Source organism: Microtus oregoni, unplaced genomic scaffold (genome assembly GCF_018167655.1).
Source record: "Microtus oregoni isolate MIOR12 unplaced genomic scaffold, Mior012 000048F_ref0000485, whole genome shotgun sequence".
NCBI classification, from domain to species: Eukaryota; Metazoa; Chordata; class Mammalia; order Rodentia; family Cricetidae; genus Microtus; species Microtus oregoni.
Window position 1 is genome coordinate 18,360,270 of NW_024543222.1, and position 15,506 is coordinate 18,375,775.

General features: G+C 51.0%; 1 protein-coding gene across 2 annotated transcripts in view; it reads right to left on the reverse strand.

Annotated features, from left to right (window-relative positions):
- Map3k14 (mitogen-activated protein kinase kinase kinase 14) overlaps positions 1 to 15,506 on the reverse strand; it is a 47,542-nt gene that overhangs the window by 16,224 nt on the left and 15,812 nt on the right. Inside the window, exons 2-6 of one of the 2 annotated variants that reach the window (XM_041635864.1) lie at positions 7,024 to 7,298; positions 5,734 to 5,803; positions 4,027 to 4,237; positions 3,330 to 3,947; positions 2,199 to 2,336 (exon numbers count right to left, since the gene is read on the reverse strand). In XM_041635864.1, coding sequence (XP_041491798.1) covers positions 2,199 to 2,336; positions 3,330 to 3,947; positions 4,027 to 4,237; positions 5,734 to 5,803; positions 7,024 to 7,279 — 1,293 coding nt within the window. In that variant the 5' untranslated portion in view covers positions 7,280 to 7,298. Of the gene's footprint in view, positions 1 to 2,198; positions 2,337 to 3,329; positions 3,948 to 4,026; positions 4,238 to 5,733; positions 5,804 to 7,023; positions 7,299 to 15,506 lie in introns of those variants that run through there. The other variant, XM_041635865.1, reaches the window with a different exon arrangement.

Here is a 15,506-nt window from a genome sequence, read left to right on the forward strand (position 1 = left end):
GAACTGACTATTCCAGGTTGTTCTCTGACCTCCACATCTACCCCATGACATACGTGCCCTCAAACATACACAGAAATAGGTCATAAAAATGATTAATTAAAAAAAACATAAAAGATTAAAAACAAAACAAAATTTCACATTAAGGGCTAGACCTATGGCCAATAAGCATATGACCCAAGCTCATGGATGTTCTAGAAGGAAGACCAAGGGGTTGCTGGTATTATGTAACCTCTCGTGTCCAGGATCCTTCCCAGGAGCACTAAAGGGGACATGGGCCTGACCTCAGATTCCCAGACCATGTCTCCTGTCCCTACTTACCATGCCTTTGCCAGGAAACTCTGGGAACTTTTTTGTATGTAGTATCGGAACTTGAACTCAGGGCCTCATACTTGCTAGGCAAATGCCCCAATATGATCTATATTTCCTGGCTCAGGGGACTTAGCCCTCGTGTGCTCTTAACACTGAACACTGTACAGGACAAACTGCAAGTCCTAAGACTCTCCTCCGAGAGAAAGGATGGGCTGTTTGCCCCACCGCGAGCTGGACGAAGGAGGTAGGAGCTCTGACTGTGGACAGCTAGAGCCCTGGGAAGTCCAGGCCTTCTGCCTGGGACTTTGACAACTGCCCTGGACACAGGACAAGAGGAATGTATTAAGGTTGTTTACCTTGTTGCCTGGGACTGAGGACCTCAGCAGAGGGACAGCTGAGAAGCTGGTGACTAAGCTCCCAGTGCTGGGCATCCATCTCTAGGACACTTCTCACTCTCCCCCACCTCCCACTGTCCCTCAGAAGGGACAGCTGAGCCTTCTCTGGTAGACTGGGGAGGGGACCTGTGGCTAAAGAGGTTAGGCCCGTGGCCCTGGCATCCAAGTGTAAGATGACCCATGCTGACAAGACTTCAGTCTGTGCTGAGGGTGAGGATGGTAATTGATCACTTCACGTCTGTAAGAACTCTGAGGTAAAATGGACGGATTCTTCTTCCACTACTCTGAGGTTCAGGTTCGACACCAGCCACAACCTGGCTCAAGTATAAACCCAGGAAGTTAGGTTTATTCACATCCCAGCTGGAGACATCCCCAAAGCTAGGGGCAGCCTTGATGGAAGTGGTAGGGCTCATTCTGCATGACACCTAGAATATGCTGGGTCTCGGTGGTTTGATTTCTTGGTCTTTTTCCTTTTGGGGATCAGGGTGTCTGATATAAAGCCAGTTATTTCGCCTAGCTGTCAACTCCCCACAGAACAACAAAATCCCTCAACCAATATTTCCCAAAATGATCCACATAAATTCAGGTTCTTTGTCTTTTTGGTTAGGGACAGGCAGGCTTCCAATAGAGCAGGGACCTCCAAAGCAGGGGTTGAGGCCAGATGCTGAGGGAGCAGAGATGACACTACTGAGATCTGAGGGTACGCAGCTGGGACAATGCGACATGGCAGGGGAAGCCTAGCTCCAGGGCTCCCAGGCAAGCCACACGGGAGGTGTCTCGAGCTTTCTGCTGCTCATCAAGCCCTTAGGACAGGATTCTCCTTTCCTTCCTCTCTCCAAAGCTACAGTTGTGACACATTTTGATTTGGACCCTGATTTTGTCACCAGCCCAGCACGTTTCCACATGCTGGCCTGCCAGTCCCTTAGGACTTGGCCATGGGAGGCAGGTGTAATGTCTAGCTTCCTCGCAGGAGACCTGGCAGGTGGAGGTCACCACTCTCACCACCTGCACCAGGCCCCACTATGTGGCATGAGGGTTTTGTTCAGCACACACTGTCTGTGACTTGGAGAATCTTCCAGGTCTGGACTTGCCCCTACAGGCCCTGGCGTCTTCAGCGGCCAGAGCTGTATCCAGACCCAAGCTGCGTGCTCCTGCACTGCCTCTCACAGATATGCATACCACGGGCAGCGAGCAGGCCAGGTCATGTGACAGACTGCTCCCTTCCAACTCCAGCTGACCCAACCATCAAGGCAGAGCACTGGACACCCCACGACTGTTGTTGACAATATTGCTGAGACCAAATGTGGCAGCCCCCGTGTGGTTTCCCTTCCAACTCTCTGGTGTTCTACTGACTATGTATGTTTTAGAAAAATTTTAGGCAGGGTCTCGTACCATAGTCCAGGCTGGCCTAGAATTCATGGCTGTCCTCTTGCCTCAGCCTCCCAAGTGCTGGAAGTTTGGGTGTGAGCCCATCAGTGTATCAACTTGGCATACCTTTTTGACAGCACACTGGAAACCGGTCTGCTTGTCCTTCATTCTGTGAACCTCACCGAAGGAGCCTCTGCCCAAACGGGGCTGGTGTGTCACCCAGTGGACCTCTTCTCGGTACTCATAATCCACTGGTTTGAGTTTCTAGGGTTGAAAAGGAGGGGGTCAGTTCCAATGGCCAGGACAGTGAGGAAGGCTCTCCAGCTACCAGCCCTGACTGGTACGGGTGCTGAACAGCCACACCCAGACATACTACCAGCTCTCAGGTGGGGTTGTATGGAAGACAGACCAAAGGGGTTGAGAGGAATGAGAAGGCAAAGGTGACCTTCACAGACTGCCCGGGGGTGGGGGTGGGGGCGATGAGCCCTGGGATGAAAAGCTAAATTGCCTTGATAATGGAACTATGTAACTCGGTGACTAGAAGGGGGAAGAGAACCAGGCCAAGGACAGCGTTAAAAGTGACTAGAATAAGCCCAGCAATTGAACAAGATGCTTCAAGTTGCAAAGTTACTTGACAGAGAACTAAAGGAAAAAGGAGGGAATAGGGAGAGGGCGGGCGGCATCCTTCTTTTCGCTAGGATGTTTTCATCAAACACACACAATTCAGCCACAGGAAAACTACCCAGAAGGACTGAAGAGAGACACCTAGAAAGGTTGTGGGAAGTGAGGCTGTGGGTGGACGGCTTTAGGACTGAGATCACTCTGTGGCTTTTGGTTGGGTGGAACCTTTAAGAGGTGTGGCCTAATGGGAAGAAGTTAGGCCATTGGGGTGCACCCTTCAAATGTCGGGATCACACCCTTCATCTCTCTCAGCTTCTGGGTTGTGTGATGTCAGTAAGTCATCTCCATCACGTGCTCAGCCATAATGTACTGAGCCCCAAACCTCTGAAACTCTCAGCCCAAATGAACCTTTGGAGTTGACTGTTTTAGCATTTTGTCATGGTAACAGAATCCTGATTCAATCCCCAGTGAGCAAATTGATTTATTACCATGGGCATGAGTGACTCTTGTATGAAGGAACCCTTCCTCAGGGCCTGCTGGCTTACAGCAACACTTTGTCTCCAAAGCAAGCTCCGCCCCACCCCTATCGTCAGAAAGGTGGCTATTGGGCGTACAGGAGCTTAGGGGGTTAGTTACCTCGGTAAGCAGGACACCCTCGTTGTCCTCAGTTTCAGGGCTGAGCCTCTGAGGCTTGGAGCTCCCTGATGACCATGTCTTAGCCAGGCTGGCCAGGCTGTTGGCTTGGCCTGAGCTCACACTGCCTTGTAGTGCATGGACCAGGTACTCCTCCACAGGAACCTTTTCTTGGGCACCTCGAGATGGATAGCTGGACTCCAGGTGTGGGCCGGGCAGGGGCTTCTGAGTGTCTCCATAGGCCAGTTTGCTTAGGTGTGGGCTGGGCAGGGGCTGCTGGCCACTTACACCAGCTAGTTTGTCCAGGAAGAGGGATTCCAGCGGATAGGGTCTCCAGGGCTCCAGAGGGTGGAATGGGAAAGGATGGGGCAGTCTGTTGTAGGGGAAAGGGTGGGTAGAATGGGGTGGGGGGCCTACGGCCTGCGGGTGGTGGAGTTTCCACACGTGGTTTAGACATTGCAAGGGGCTGATCAGTTTGTGGAGCTCAGGTCGGGGCAGCACTGGTCGCAGGCCTTCACCCTGCTTTTTACAGCACAGGTGCCCGAGGTCTGCTTCCTTCAGAGGCTTGGTGAACTGGGAGACATTTCTGGCATAGAGGGTGCCTAGTGGAGACTCATCTTCCTGCAGAAAAAATACAGGGGTTACAAGTCCCAGTCCAAACACCCAAAGCAGGGACCAGGACAACGGTGGAGGGTCTCACCTGCACAGGGATGGTGCAGCTCTCTTGCTCAGGAGTTCGGGGCAGGGGCTTGGCTAAGGCCACCCCTGCCTGGACCTGTGACTTCGACCTCCTCTTCTTACGTTTTTTCCGGGCTTTGCTGCGACGCTTTCCCTTCCGGCACACACGGGCCATTTTGCCTTCAGTTGCGTGGGCCACATTGTTGGGGATTTGGTCAAGGCTCTCAGACTGGCTGTCAGAAAGGGGACAGATCCACATTTTGAGCGCAGGAAAGCGAGAAGAGGGACAGTTGGACTGTCTGTGGAGTCAGAGAGACTCTGAGTGCAAACCCCAGCTCCGTCATTCCAGTCATGCATGCTTAATGACATGACAGGGGACGCATGTGAGGAACGCGGTGTTAGGTGAGTATGTGTGAGAATCACGGATCCCAGCACAAACTTGAACGGCTGTTTATTACGAGGCGCTATGGGCCTGTGCGACCACTGTCATGTACGTGGCCCACTATTGACCAAAATGCCATGATGTGGCAGCTCTGTACTTACATAGTGTGAGCATGTTCCTAAGCCCCAGAAATATCCTGTTTTCTCCTTTAGGAAATGAGCACAGTATTTCCTGCCACACGGGGTGGAGATGGGGTTTAAATGAGAACAGTTTCTAGGCCTTAACGCCTGGCCCCTCAGCAGGCAGCTCCATAGGCTTATTGCTGGGCGCTGGGGTGGACTCTCAGCCCTTCTCCGGGTGCCAGCTCTCTGGCTGCTCCATGGGTGAACTGACCCAGAGAGGGCCATTCTTAGCTCTGACAGATCTGAGTGGTTTTGTTTCTGTCATCTCTACCCTTAGCCCTCGGAGATATCTAGCTGCCACGGGACACGAGGAGCTGCCAAATGGACACCCTTTTAGGCTGATGCAGCCATGGAAGATCTGCCGGGCTCCTACCCTGTCAGGTGTTAAAGGAACTGGAATCAGGAAAGGGTTTGCAAGGGGGCTGCTATGAAACAGCGGGGGAGGGGGCACTGGCTACAGCCTCAGCCACAGCCCCCCTACATAACTTTACCCCCACAATCAGCCCCTGGAGTGACGGGAGCCTGTAAGCCTCTCAGGCAGACAAAAGAAGAGGATTCAGCAAAAACCCTATTCTTTGGGCCAAAAGGTGTCTGAGGTAACATAAAGAAATGCCTAAACCCTAAGGAGGACAGTAGCCTCCCACCCAGACCCCTTTCGATCATTAGCGGTTTCCAAACGCCAATGCTTTAATTCCTGGTGGAAAGAAGGGCCTATGTCTGGGGCCGACTGTGATCAAATCTCATCTTTGGAGAATGGGGAGCCTGGAGACAGATGAGCCTGGCCTAGCTCTCATCCAGGACCAGGGCCAGGGCAAGATAAGACTTATAGAATGGCAAGTGTGTTCCCTCTGGCCCGTGCTCATGGCTAGTCACCGTTGGAAGCCGCTGTTCCCGACATCCTCCCTGCTGATGGGAAAGCAGGGGTGTATCAGGACTTGGAGGAGAACAAAAATAAAATGTCAAGTTGATGGGAGCCAGAGGCAGCTTCCGCCAGGCTGACTTGGCTGAGAGCAGTTGGGCCGGGAAAGCTGGGCGGCTGCCAAGAGCAGAGCTCAGGTGCTGAAGCCGGGAGCCAGAGGCCTGGTGAGAGTGGCCTGGGCAGGCAGCTGGCAGGTGGCCTGGTGTCAGACCCCTCACTCCCGGCTGCAGCAGCTTGCTGTCTTACCTGTACCGCTGTGACCCTGCGATGAAAATGCGCTCCGAAAAGGTGGGGCTGAACTCCTGGCTGTTCTCACCTTTAAGTCAAGGAAAAGGGGGCAGATTAGCAGGGAGAAGAGAACGAAGACAAGTTTAGCAGTTGGGCGAGCCTTCTAGACAGGCCCTAGTGGCTCACCTCCTGGACACCACCCTATCTCTCACTGGGGGAGTCACCCTGTCCCCAGCTGACTAGTCAAGAGGGAATTGTCTGTAAAATAGGATCATAGGAAGCCTGCCGGCCTCACTAACAGTGAAGCTTCTAGAACAATCCATACTTCACAGTTGATAAACAAGCTGGCAAGTATTTATGTTCACACGTGTTTATGTGTACACTCATTTCATGTCCATTTTCTCATTTCTTCTCAAAAGTCAAGTGGAGGGGGGCTGGAGAGATGGCTCAGAGGTTAAGAGCACTGGCTGCTCTTCCAGAGGTCCTGAGTTCAATTCCCAGCAGCCACATGGTGGCTCACAACCACCTGTACTGAAATCTCGTACCCTCCTCTGGCATGTGGGCATACATCGAGGGAGAGTGTTGTATACATAATAAATAAATCTTTAAAAAAAAAAGTCAAGTGGAGGGCTTGGGGAGGTGAAGCAGAGGGTGGATACATGGAGAGGAATGCTACCACACATGGGCTATCTCGCTCTTCAGGTTCTAGCCCAGGATACCTGCTGGACTGGAAGGTGGTGCTGAGGACAGCGGAGGACTCTGGAGTTTCCCAGCCCTCCCAGGAGTTCTTGATTCCAACAGGAGTAGAAGTGGAAGGGGTCAGACTTTGGCCTCAGCTGCCGAGGCTGGCTGCCCAGAGACTGGCCCAGCAGGCCCAAGAGCAGGGTGCTGATTTGGGGGCAGAGGGTGGGGGTGGGTGGAGCCATCTCTGGTTGAAGGCAGTGATGTAGGCTAGAGGGGTTTCCTAGGAGTCTTGGCCTTTCCTGTCTGGGCTCCTCCGGATGCCAGCGCAAAGGGCTAAAGGCCAGCTTGATGCGCCTGCAGAGTCCTTAAGCATTCCTGCCCCTTGGCTGCGTCCCTGTTCGGGTCACAAGGGCATAGACTCTATTTGCTAAGTCCCCACGATCCACCCTTCCCTCTTACAGAGCCTACTTTGATACCCTGGGCTAGACCTCCAAATGTGTCTGGAGACATTCCAGAGTGGCCGTTCTGACCTCGCTCTTCCATGGGGACCTCTCATGCCGGCCACCCCTCTGCAAGCCCATTCATTCACGTGCCACTGTGCTCAGAGCAGCCCCGGACCCTTACATTCAGCTTGGGCGATGATGGAGATGGCGGGTGGGCCACCCTCGGAACCTTCCTTGGCTGTGCCTTTGGTAATCACATCGTTCAGGATCTCCCACTTCCCACAGAACACGGGGCTCTTCTCCACAGCCTCAAGCTTGTAGACACAGCTCGGCTTCTTCCCCAGCGACTGTGTCTTCTCCTTGGCTTTGGCGAGTTCCTTCTGTTGCCCAACTGCTGAGCCAGGAGTGTCTGGGCAGGCCGCTTCCATCACTGCCATCTCCCAGGCTTGTGCTCACCTACGGGGGCCAAACACAGACCAGGTCACTCCAAATCCCAGACCTCATGTAGAGGTTAGGCACAGATTGGAGGGGAAACACATTTGTGAATGTGTGTGGTGGTGGTGGGCACACTGGAAGGTTCTTGGCTCTTTAGGCCAAGTGTACTCATTCTCTGAACACCGTGAGAAGTAAGGAATCCAAGCTCACAATATTCATGAGCATTTAATTTTGGGACCCCTGGTCTACTGGCACTGCACTGTGAATGGATTCCTCTGCTGGGCCTTCAGAGGGATGGGGTCATTCTCTTCAGGGTGTAGCCACTGATAAATTGTCCATGGTCCAATAAACTCCACACCTATGCTCAAGCAAATGATCCTAGTTAATCTCAGTGCAGCGTGCGCGCGCGCGCGCACACACACACACACACACACACACGAATAGGAGGGGAAGTGGGAGGGAGAGAAGACAATGGGGTGGGCTGAACAGAAGGCTCAGCAGTTGGAGCACTCACATGGCAGTTCATAAACATTTGCAACTACAGTTCTCAGGATCCAGTGCCCTCTTCTGGCCTTCATGGGCACTGCATACATGTGCTACACACACACACACACACACACACACACACACACACACACATAAAGGTTTAACATTCAATACTCAAAAATAAGTAATTTTAAATTTTAAATTATTATTACTATTATTGTTATACTATTTTTTTTTTGAGACAGGGTTTCTCTGTGTAACCCTGTCTGTCCTGGATCTTGCTCTGTAGACCAGGCTGGCCTTAAGCTCACAGAGATCTACCTGCCTCTGCCTCCTGAGTGCTGGGATTAAAGGTGTGCACCACCACCACTACCATTGGCCTAAAAATACTTTTTTAAAAAGAGGGTAATGGGGTGAATACTACCAAAATACATTATACACATGTAAAAAAATCATCAAAGAGCAAATAAAAACATGTTTTAAAGAAGACTCCACCTTTCCTCTGCATTCAGCCTAAAAATGGGGCTCAACATTTGGCTCCTTCCCAATGATGCAACTCTTTGTGACTCTCTAGAAGTCCTGAAAAGTGGCTTCCTCCGCAAACATTCACAGAAAACCTCTAAGTATTTTTCCCCTAGGTAACGGTAAGGGTAGTATTTATACTAGATACCTTAATACTAACCGGCACCTGGGCACACAGCATGAAACACTACCACTCTCTGGGTTCCAAGTGGACTATCCTGAGCCTTCCCAAGGAAGCTGAACAGAGGGCAGTCGCGGGCTGCTGTCAACCCGTGCCCACAGCACAGACATCAGAATGATCAAGAGAGAAACAGTGGCTGTCTGAGCTCATCAGCATGGGAATAATTGTTTTTCTCTTTTCCTGAGACCAGTTTCTCTGTGCAGCCGTGGCTGTCAGGGAACTCACTCTGTAGACCAGAATGGCCTTGAACTCAGAGATCTGCCTGCCTCTGGCCTCCAACTGGAACTAAGGGCATGCACCATCATGCCCAGTTAATATTGGAATACTTTTTTAAAGGCAGGAATGTTTTGTGTGATGCTGGGGATCGAGCCCAGGACATTCGGCACGTCAGATGTGTGTTCAGTCACTGCACTACACCCTCAGTCAAGACAGGACTTAAAAAACAAAATTATGTGTTTGGGTGTTTTGCCTGCATGATGTATGTGTACCACATGTATGTCTGGTGGCCTGGGGCCAGAAAGGGTGTCTGATACCTTGGAATTGGATTTACAGACAGTTGTGAAGCCACCACGTGGGTGCTGGAATTCAAACCTCATTCCTCTGGAAGAGCAGCAACTGCCCTAAACTACACTAAGCTATCTCTCTGGTCCAGAGACAGAGAATTATTAAAGAACAGGGTGTGACTTGCTTCAGACAAAGCCTGAGAAGGTACCACACGCCAGCAGGTCTTTGATAATTGTTCTGGGCTGGCAGGTTGATCTTTTTTTTTTTTTTAAAGATTGATTGGTTGATTGATTGATTTATTATGTATACAGTGTTCTGTCTGCATGTATGCCTGCGGGCCAGAAGAGGGCACCAGATCTCATTACAGATGGTTGTGAGCCACCATGTGGTTGCTGGGAATTGAACTCAGAACCTCTAGAAAGAGCAGTCAGTGCTCTTAACCTCTGAGCCATCTCTCCAGCCCCCTGGCAGGTTGATCTTAACGCTGTTACTCACAGATGTGGTCTTCCCGGCTGTAACGCCATTAAATTGAGCTCATACTTAGTTGCTCTTAGGGCAGACGTGTAGACCAAATGAAGCCAACTGTCTGAGACCCTTGGCCTTTTGCCCAGTCACACCTGGAAGTTAGTGAGATAGTGGGGAGCTGAGGAATACCGGGCCCGAGCTTCTTCCCAGGACCCGCCTCACTCACCTCCTTCCGTTCCACTGGCTCTGGAAGCCTTGTCGGCCCTACCTGGAGGTGGGCTGGGTTCTGTTCATTTGTTCTTGCATCTCTACCTCTTGAGAGCAGGCTAGCCCTGAACCCAGAACAGCTCCAACCTCCAGCAGGGATGCCTGATTCTGGAGGCTAGAATGGATAATCTACCACTTGGTCACTTTAAGACGTCAATGGGAAATTCTGAATTCCAACTGGCAAAAACCTCCAGGTAGGCTGGTACTGTAACTTTTCCTCCCTACATCCCTCCCCAAATCCTTCGGCCTTCTGAAAACTGACTTAAAGGCTACAATGAAGCCCACCTTTTTTGGCCTTTTTATCAGGGAAAATGCAATTTAAAAATAAACTAGGAAACCCCCTGAATCTAAGAGAAATAGACGTATGCTTAATGGACTCTCTTTACTTTCTTGTGAAAACCTGAAGCCTACCCAAGTGGATCTCTGTTCAGGAAGTCAGCCCTTGTGTGGCAAAGCTGGGGTAGACTGTGGACCCCAGGCTCCTCAGGCTGGATGTAAGTGCCTCGAGTTTCCAAAGTCATGTTCCAAGCAAACATGAAGGGAAACTCAAGGTCCTCTGTGGTCGCAGGGCTCCTAAGAGTCGGGGGATCCTGTACATGGCTGCATCTTAGTACAGAGAACAAGACACAAATCAGGATGACTCATGTTGACTGGGACCCGAAGGACCGAAGGCACATTTGCAGACCTTCTGACAGGATGGTCCCACGCATGCGCGATGAAGAGCTGGGCCAGTGAACGAGGAAGAGGGTGGGCCCTGAGCGGCACTCTGCTCAGAAAGCCCGCCTCTACCTGGTGTAGAAAGCTCACCTTGAGCTAGCATTCTTAGAGGCTGCGGGCACTCAGCCAACCAGTACCTTTCTTTCATGTAGCTGGGCAGCAGGCCAGGGGCCCTGTCGCCCCCACCCCCAAGCACACACGACCAACGCCAGGCTGCTCTCCCTGGGGAGAAGTTGAGGTTGTGGCCTCCCGTGTACTCTCCAGTGACTCATCCCCAGCCTAGCAGGCAGAATGACAAGGAGGCCATTGAGAAGCTGACCCAGCAGCTGGCAGCTGGCCCTGAGAATGGCACAGGGAGCACGGGCTGACCCCCACCCTCCCAGCGGCGGACAGTTTAAGGCAGTAGCAGTGGAACTTCTCCTGCAGTTGGCTGTCCTGGGCCACATGACCATGACTCAGCCCCTCACTGACAGCCTCCAGGTTCGCTGGCCTGATGGCAGCTCTCCCACAAATATGGACAGGCCTGCTTCCTCTCTCCTCCCCCACCTCTATGTGGGTCTGGTCCATAACACGCAGATCAGTATCAATGTCAGGACAGTAGCTAGGCTAGGTGTTCTTCCCAGCCCTAGGCTTTCGGTGTTGGCTCGCTCCCGCCACCCACCCCTCGGCCTAAATGGGGGCTAAATGAGGTCAAGGCTCTACTTCATCTCTCAACCCACCCCCCTCCTCAACTCCACCTCAGCCTCCAATGCATGCAGCCGCCTGCTAGCTTCACTGTATGGAAGCCAAGGATGACAGCAAAGGCAAGAGTCCCACCCAGGGCCCGCACAGAGAAAAGGCAGGGTTCACCAGCACTCCTTCAGGTCTGGTGCATACATCCAACCTGATCTCCTCTTGCGGCGCCTCGATCATGCTGCAAGAATCTAGGGGCGGAAGTGGCTGGGTGCTACCAGATCTACCCTAGGCTCTGTCTGTAAGAACACTTCTAGGTTTGGGCTCAAGGATGTCTGGGAGCCACAGGAGCAAGACACAGTTTGCATTTTTCCAGGGATGGGGTCATGGTGCTTGCCTAAGTGTATACCACGGCCCAGGAGGTTGTTCTTGTCTCCCAGGTCAGGGCTAGGGTTGCATGCCTGATTCTGCCTTTGGCCTCCCTCTATAGAGTTCTCCAGCACAGGAATTTCCAACCAGAAAGTCTGGAGCTGTGCCAGATGACTTCTTAAAATGCACACATCCTAGATCCGCCGAGGAGCCAGTGACATGGGGCCCAGAATATGCTCTCCTTTCAGTGCTGGCGTCCGAAATCGGCCTCGCACACGCCAGACAAGTGCTATGTCACTGGGGTACATGATGCTCCCAGGCCTTTGTAAGAAGACAGTTTTTGGGGACTGCCAAGCCTGAGAACTTGAGTTTGATCCCTGGAATCCACAGAGTAGAGAAAAGAGAAACGACTTCCACAAGTTGTCCTCTGACCTCAACTTGTGCGCCATAGCGTACACACACACACATACACACACACATACACACACACACACATACACACATACACACACACACACACATACACACACATACACACACACATACACACACACACAAACACACACACACACACACACACACACACTAAATATAAGCAGAAGAAAAGAGATCCTTTTATTTTAAGATGGTCAAGGGTCTTGAAATTGGCAGTCCTCCTGTCTTAGCTTCCTGAGCAGCCACCAGGCATCAACCATGACTGGCTAGAGTCTGAACCTTTAAAAAGAAATGAACTGACTTTATCTTCATGCACGGGGGGAGCTAGGAGGTCTAAAGGGCAGTCAGATCTGCCGAAGTTGGGGTCAGAGTTGGCTGTGTGCCACCTGACATGGGAGCAGAGACCCATGCCCTCCACTGCTGAGCTGCCGTCTCTCCTACCCAGAACCTGTACTGTTATTATTTTATTTTTTTTTGGATTTTTTTTTTTTTGAGACTGGGTTTCTCCGTGGCTTTTTGGTTCCTGTTCTGGAACTAGCTCTTGTAGACCAGGCTGGCCTTGAACTCACAGAGATCCGCCTGCCTCTGCCTCCCGAGTGCTGGGATTAAAGGCATGCGCCACCACCGCCCGGCTCTGTTATTTTAATATGTACGGATGTCTTGCCTCCACGCACGTCTCTGTATCACTGTGTCATCTGGTGCCTGTGGAGCTCTGAAGAGAGCATTGGGTTCCTGGAACTGGAGTCACAGACGGTTGTGAGCTACCATCTGAGCGCTGGGCATTAGACCTGCCTTCTCCAGAGGAGCAGCCTGCGCCTTAACCATAAAACCATCTCTCTTGCCTCCTAGATTCTCTACTCCTGACAAGCCTTTTGGTACCAGGTCTGCCATTTGACCCCTCTCCATACTAATCTATACTAGCCACCAGGAATGTGTGTTTGTTTACAGTTAATTACAATGACAGAAGCTGTGAACAGCTTCTCAGGTACACTGGTTACCGCACTGGAGAGCTCAGGTGGAAAACACATCTGTTCCAGGATTCTGGGAGAGAAATAAGAGTTAGGCCAAATGAGTCTTTGACTCATTAAAGGGTGCAATAGAAGTATTTTAAATGTTGGCCTTGGGAGTAAACAGCCTTTCTAAAATGTATCATATTTCACTTCCCTCTTTTAGCAAGTCCATTTACCCTGAGAACACCAGGCTGGGAAACAGAAGTTATGGCTTCTAGCTTCATTTAAAAAAAAAAAAGGCATTAGGGCCATTTTTGTCAAATGAAATCACACCTCATCACCATATAAGAGCTAGAAGCATTCATATCAGAAACAGCTGTCCTGGCTGATGGCGGTGGCAAGAGGTCCACCCACTCAGCCTTCTTCCCCTCAGCTGAGGACCTCTGTAGAACCCCAGGTCGCTAAGAAGAGACTTGGAGCCATTGGCCTCAGGTTCCTCCTAATTCCCAGAACAGGCCGGTCAGGAGGGCTGGCTGACTCCAATTCAGAACAATAACAACAGCGGTTATCTGCTAAGCACCTAGCATTATTTAACCTTGCTTTCCACAGTGGAAGTGAGAAGTTCCCAGCATGCCTAGGTTACACAGCTAGAGGTGTGCTGGACTTGGTCCCTGCACCTGGAGCCTGTGTACTGACCTCGAACGGTTTCTTGGACTTCTCTCAGGAAGTCAGAGTCCTGACTTTCAGGAATCTTTGGAGTGTACAGAGGGAGAGAACACGAACTGCCACGGCTAGTCTGGCCAACAGGAGATGCCAAGTGCATGTTCGTCCCTTTGCCCTTTACTAGGCTGTGTCGACTGAGTCACCAACACGTACATGCCTCCGCGTCACATAAACGAGGTGTCCACAGTCTCACCTAAGGAATTCCATGTTCACTTCACCAGAGGGAAATCAAAACCGTTGAGGCCACTCTGACAACGTTCACTGAAGGATCCGAACAAATCTCTATTTCATCTGGGAATAAGAGTGTGTCCTTCTCTGAATGCTCAGAGGGATAAGCAGCAGAAGTGGAGTGGCCCAACTTCCTTAATAAGATATTGGCTGACACCAGTGCCGCCCTAATGCTTCCTCTTTTCTGCCTGTAGTTGGCCTAGCTGCCAGGCCACACCAATAAAGCGTCACCCTAACAAGAAGGAGGGCTTGTGAAGCAAGGGAGCGCCCAGGGCGAGTGCCTGGGAGGGAGCTGCCCTCGCAAACAGCTATTTGACCAGTTGTGCCCTAGGGCCCCACACCTGCTTCATTCTGGTTCCCCTTTCTGCCATGTTTGCCTCCTCGTGCCTGCCCTGGCACCTAGCTAGCCAGACTGGTCCCTTTGCACAAAGCAGTTGGGCAGCCATGGGCAAGTCTGCTTCTCCTCCATCCGCACCATGCTCCTCTCTCTGTGGGGCACTTGCCTAGGCCTGCCCTGTCTTCTTCTCCTCAGGAGAAGCCAGTTACGGTGGCCTCTTGCATTCATTCAGCGAGTGTCCACTCAGCTAAGGAGATGCAGCGGCTGACGCGGCTCACACGGGTCTGAGTGTGGTGATGGTTCTGCACTGTTCATGCGCCTCACAGTTACAAGGCTTATTCCCACTTGACACATGAGGAAACTGAGGCTCGATTTGGATAACTAGAGAACCTGACATGGACTTAGAACTCAAACAGTACCCAGGAAGCAGCCCACTTCCCTGGCACTCAGTGATCATCAGCTCTTGTTAAATCCAGGAACTGACAGATATTAACTGGCTACAAGGCTAGTACAATTTCTATTTTGTATTTGGGGTACGCTCAGCCCCTGTAGGCAAGAAGCACAAAAATGAAGAATTGGGGAGCAGGTGTCTGGTCTGTCACTAAGTGCTGAACCAGCAAGTCAGACTTCCAAGCCAAGGGCTCTGCCACATGCTGCCGGGTGTTATAGTTTTTAAGTCGATGAGTTTTAATAGGCCATTTGTTTAAAAATCTATACACAACACGTATGCACATAAACAAGAATTGCAGGTAACATTCTACTATCTTGACTTAAAGAGCCACTGAAGGGCGTGCTTTGGAAAGAAGAGATGTATGGAAGAGGGACACGGAATGTAAGAAGTAGCAGTAGGCACAGGAATCGATGCAATGTGTTGGTCAACTCAACGAACAATTGTGTGTTGAAAATAATCAGTCAAGGGGCTGGAGAGCTACTCAGTGATTAAGAGCACTGACCACTCTTCCAGAGGGCCTGAACTCAGCTCCCAGCAGCCACAAAGTGGTTACAACCATCTGTAACTTCAGTTCAGGGGATCTGATGCACTCTTCCCACCTCCGAGGGCACTAGGCACATATGTAGTGCAAAGACACACAGAGGCAAAACACTCAGACATATAAAGTAAAATATTACATCTAAAATGGAAGAAAAATAAAACCTGGTATTTTGGGGGAAATTTTACTTGTGAAAATGTATAAATTTTATTAAAATTACAATTATGTATGCACATTAAAGTTTAAGAATAACTTCCATAAGAACAGAGATACCTGTGGGACAGTGGTGATGCACACCTTTAATTCTAGCACATCAGAGGTGGAGGCTGGTGAATCTCTGAGTTCTAGGCCAGTCTGGTCTACAGAGTGAGTTCCAGGAGAGCC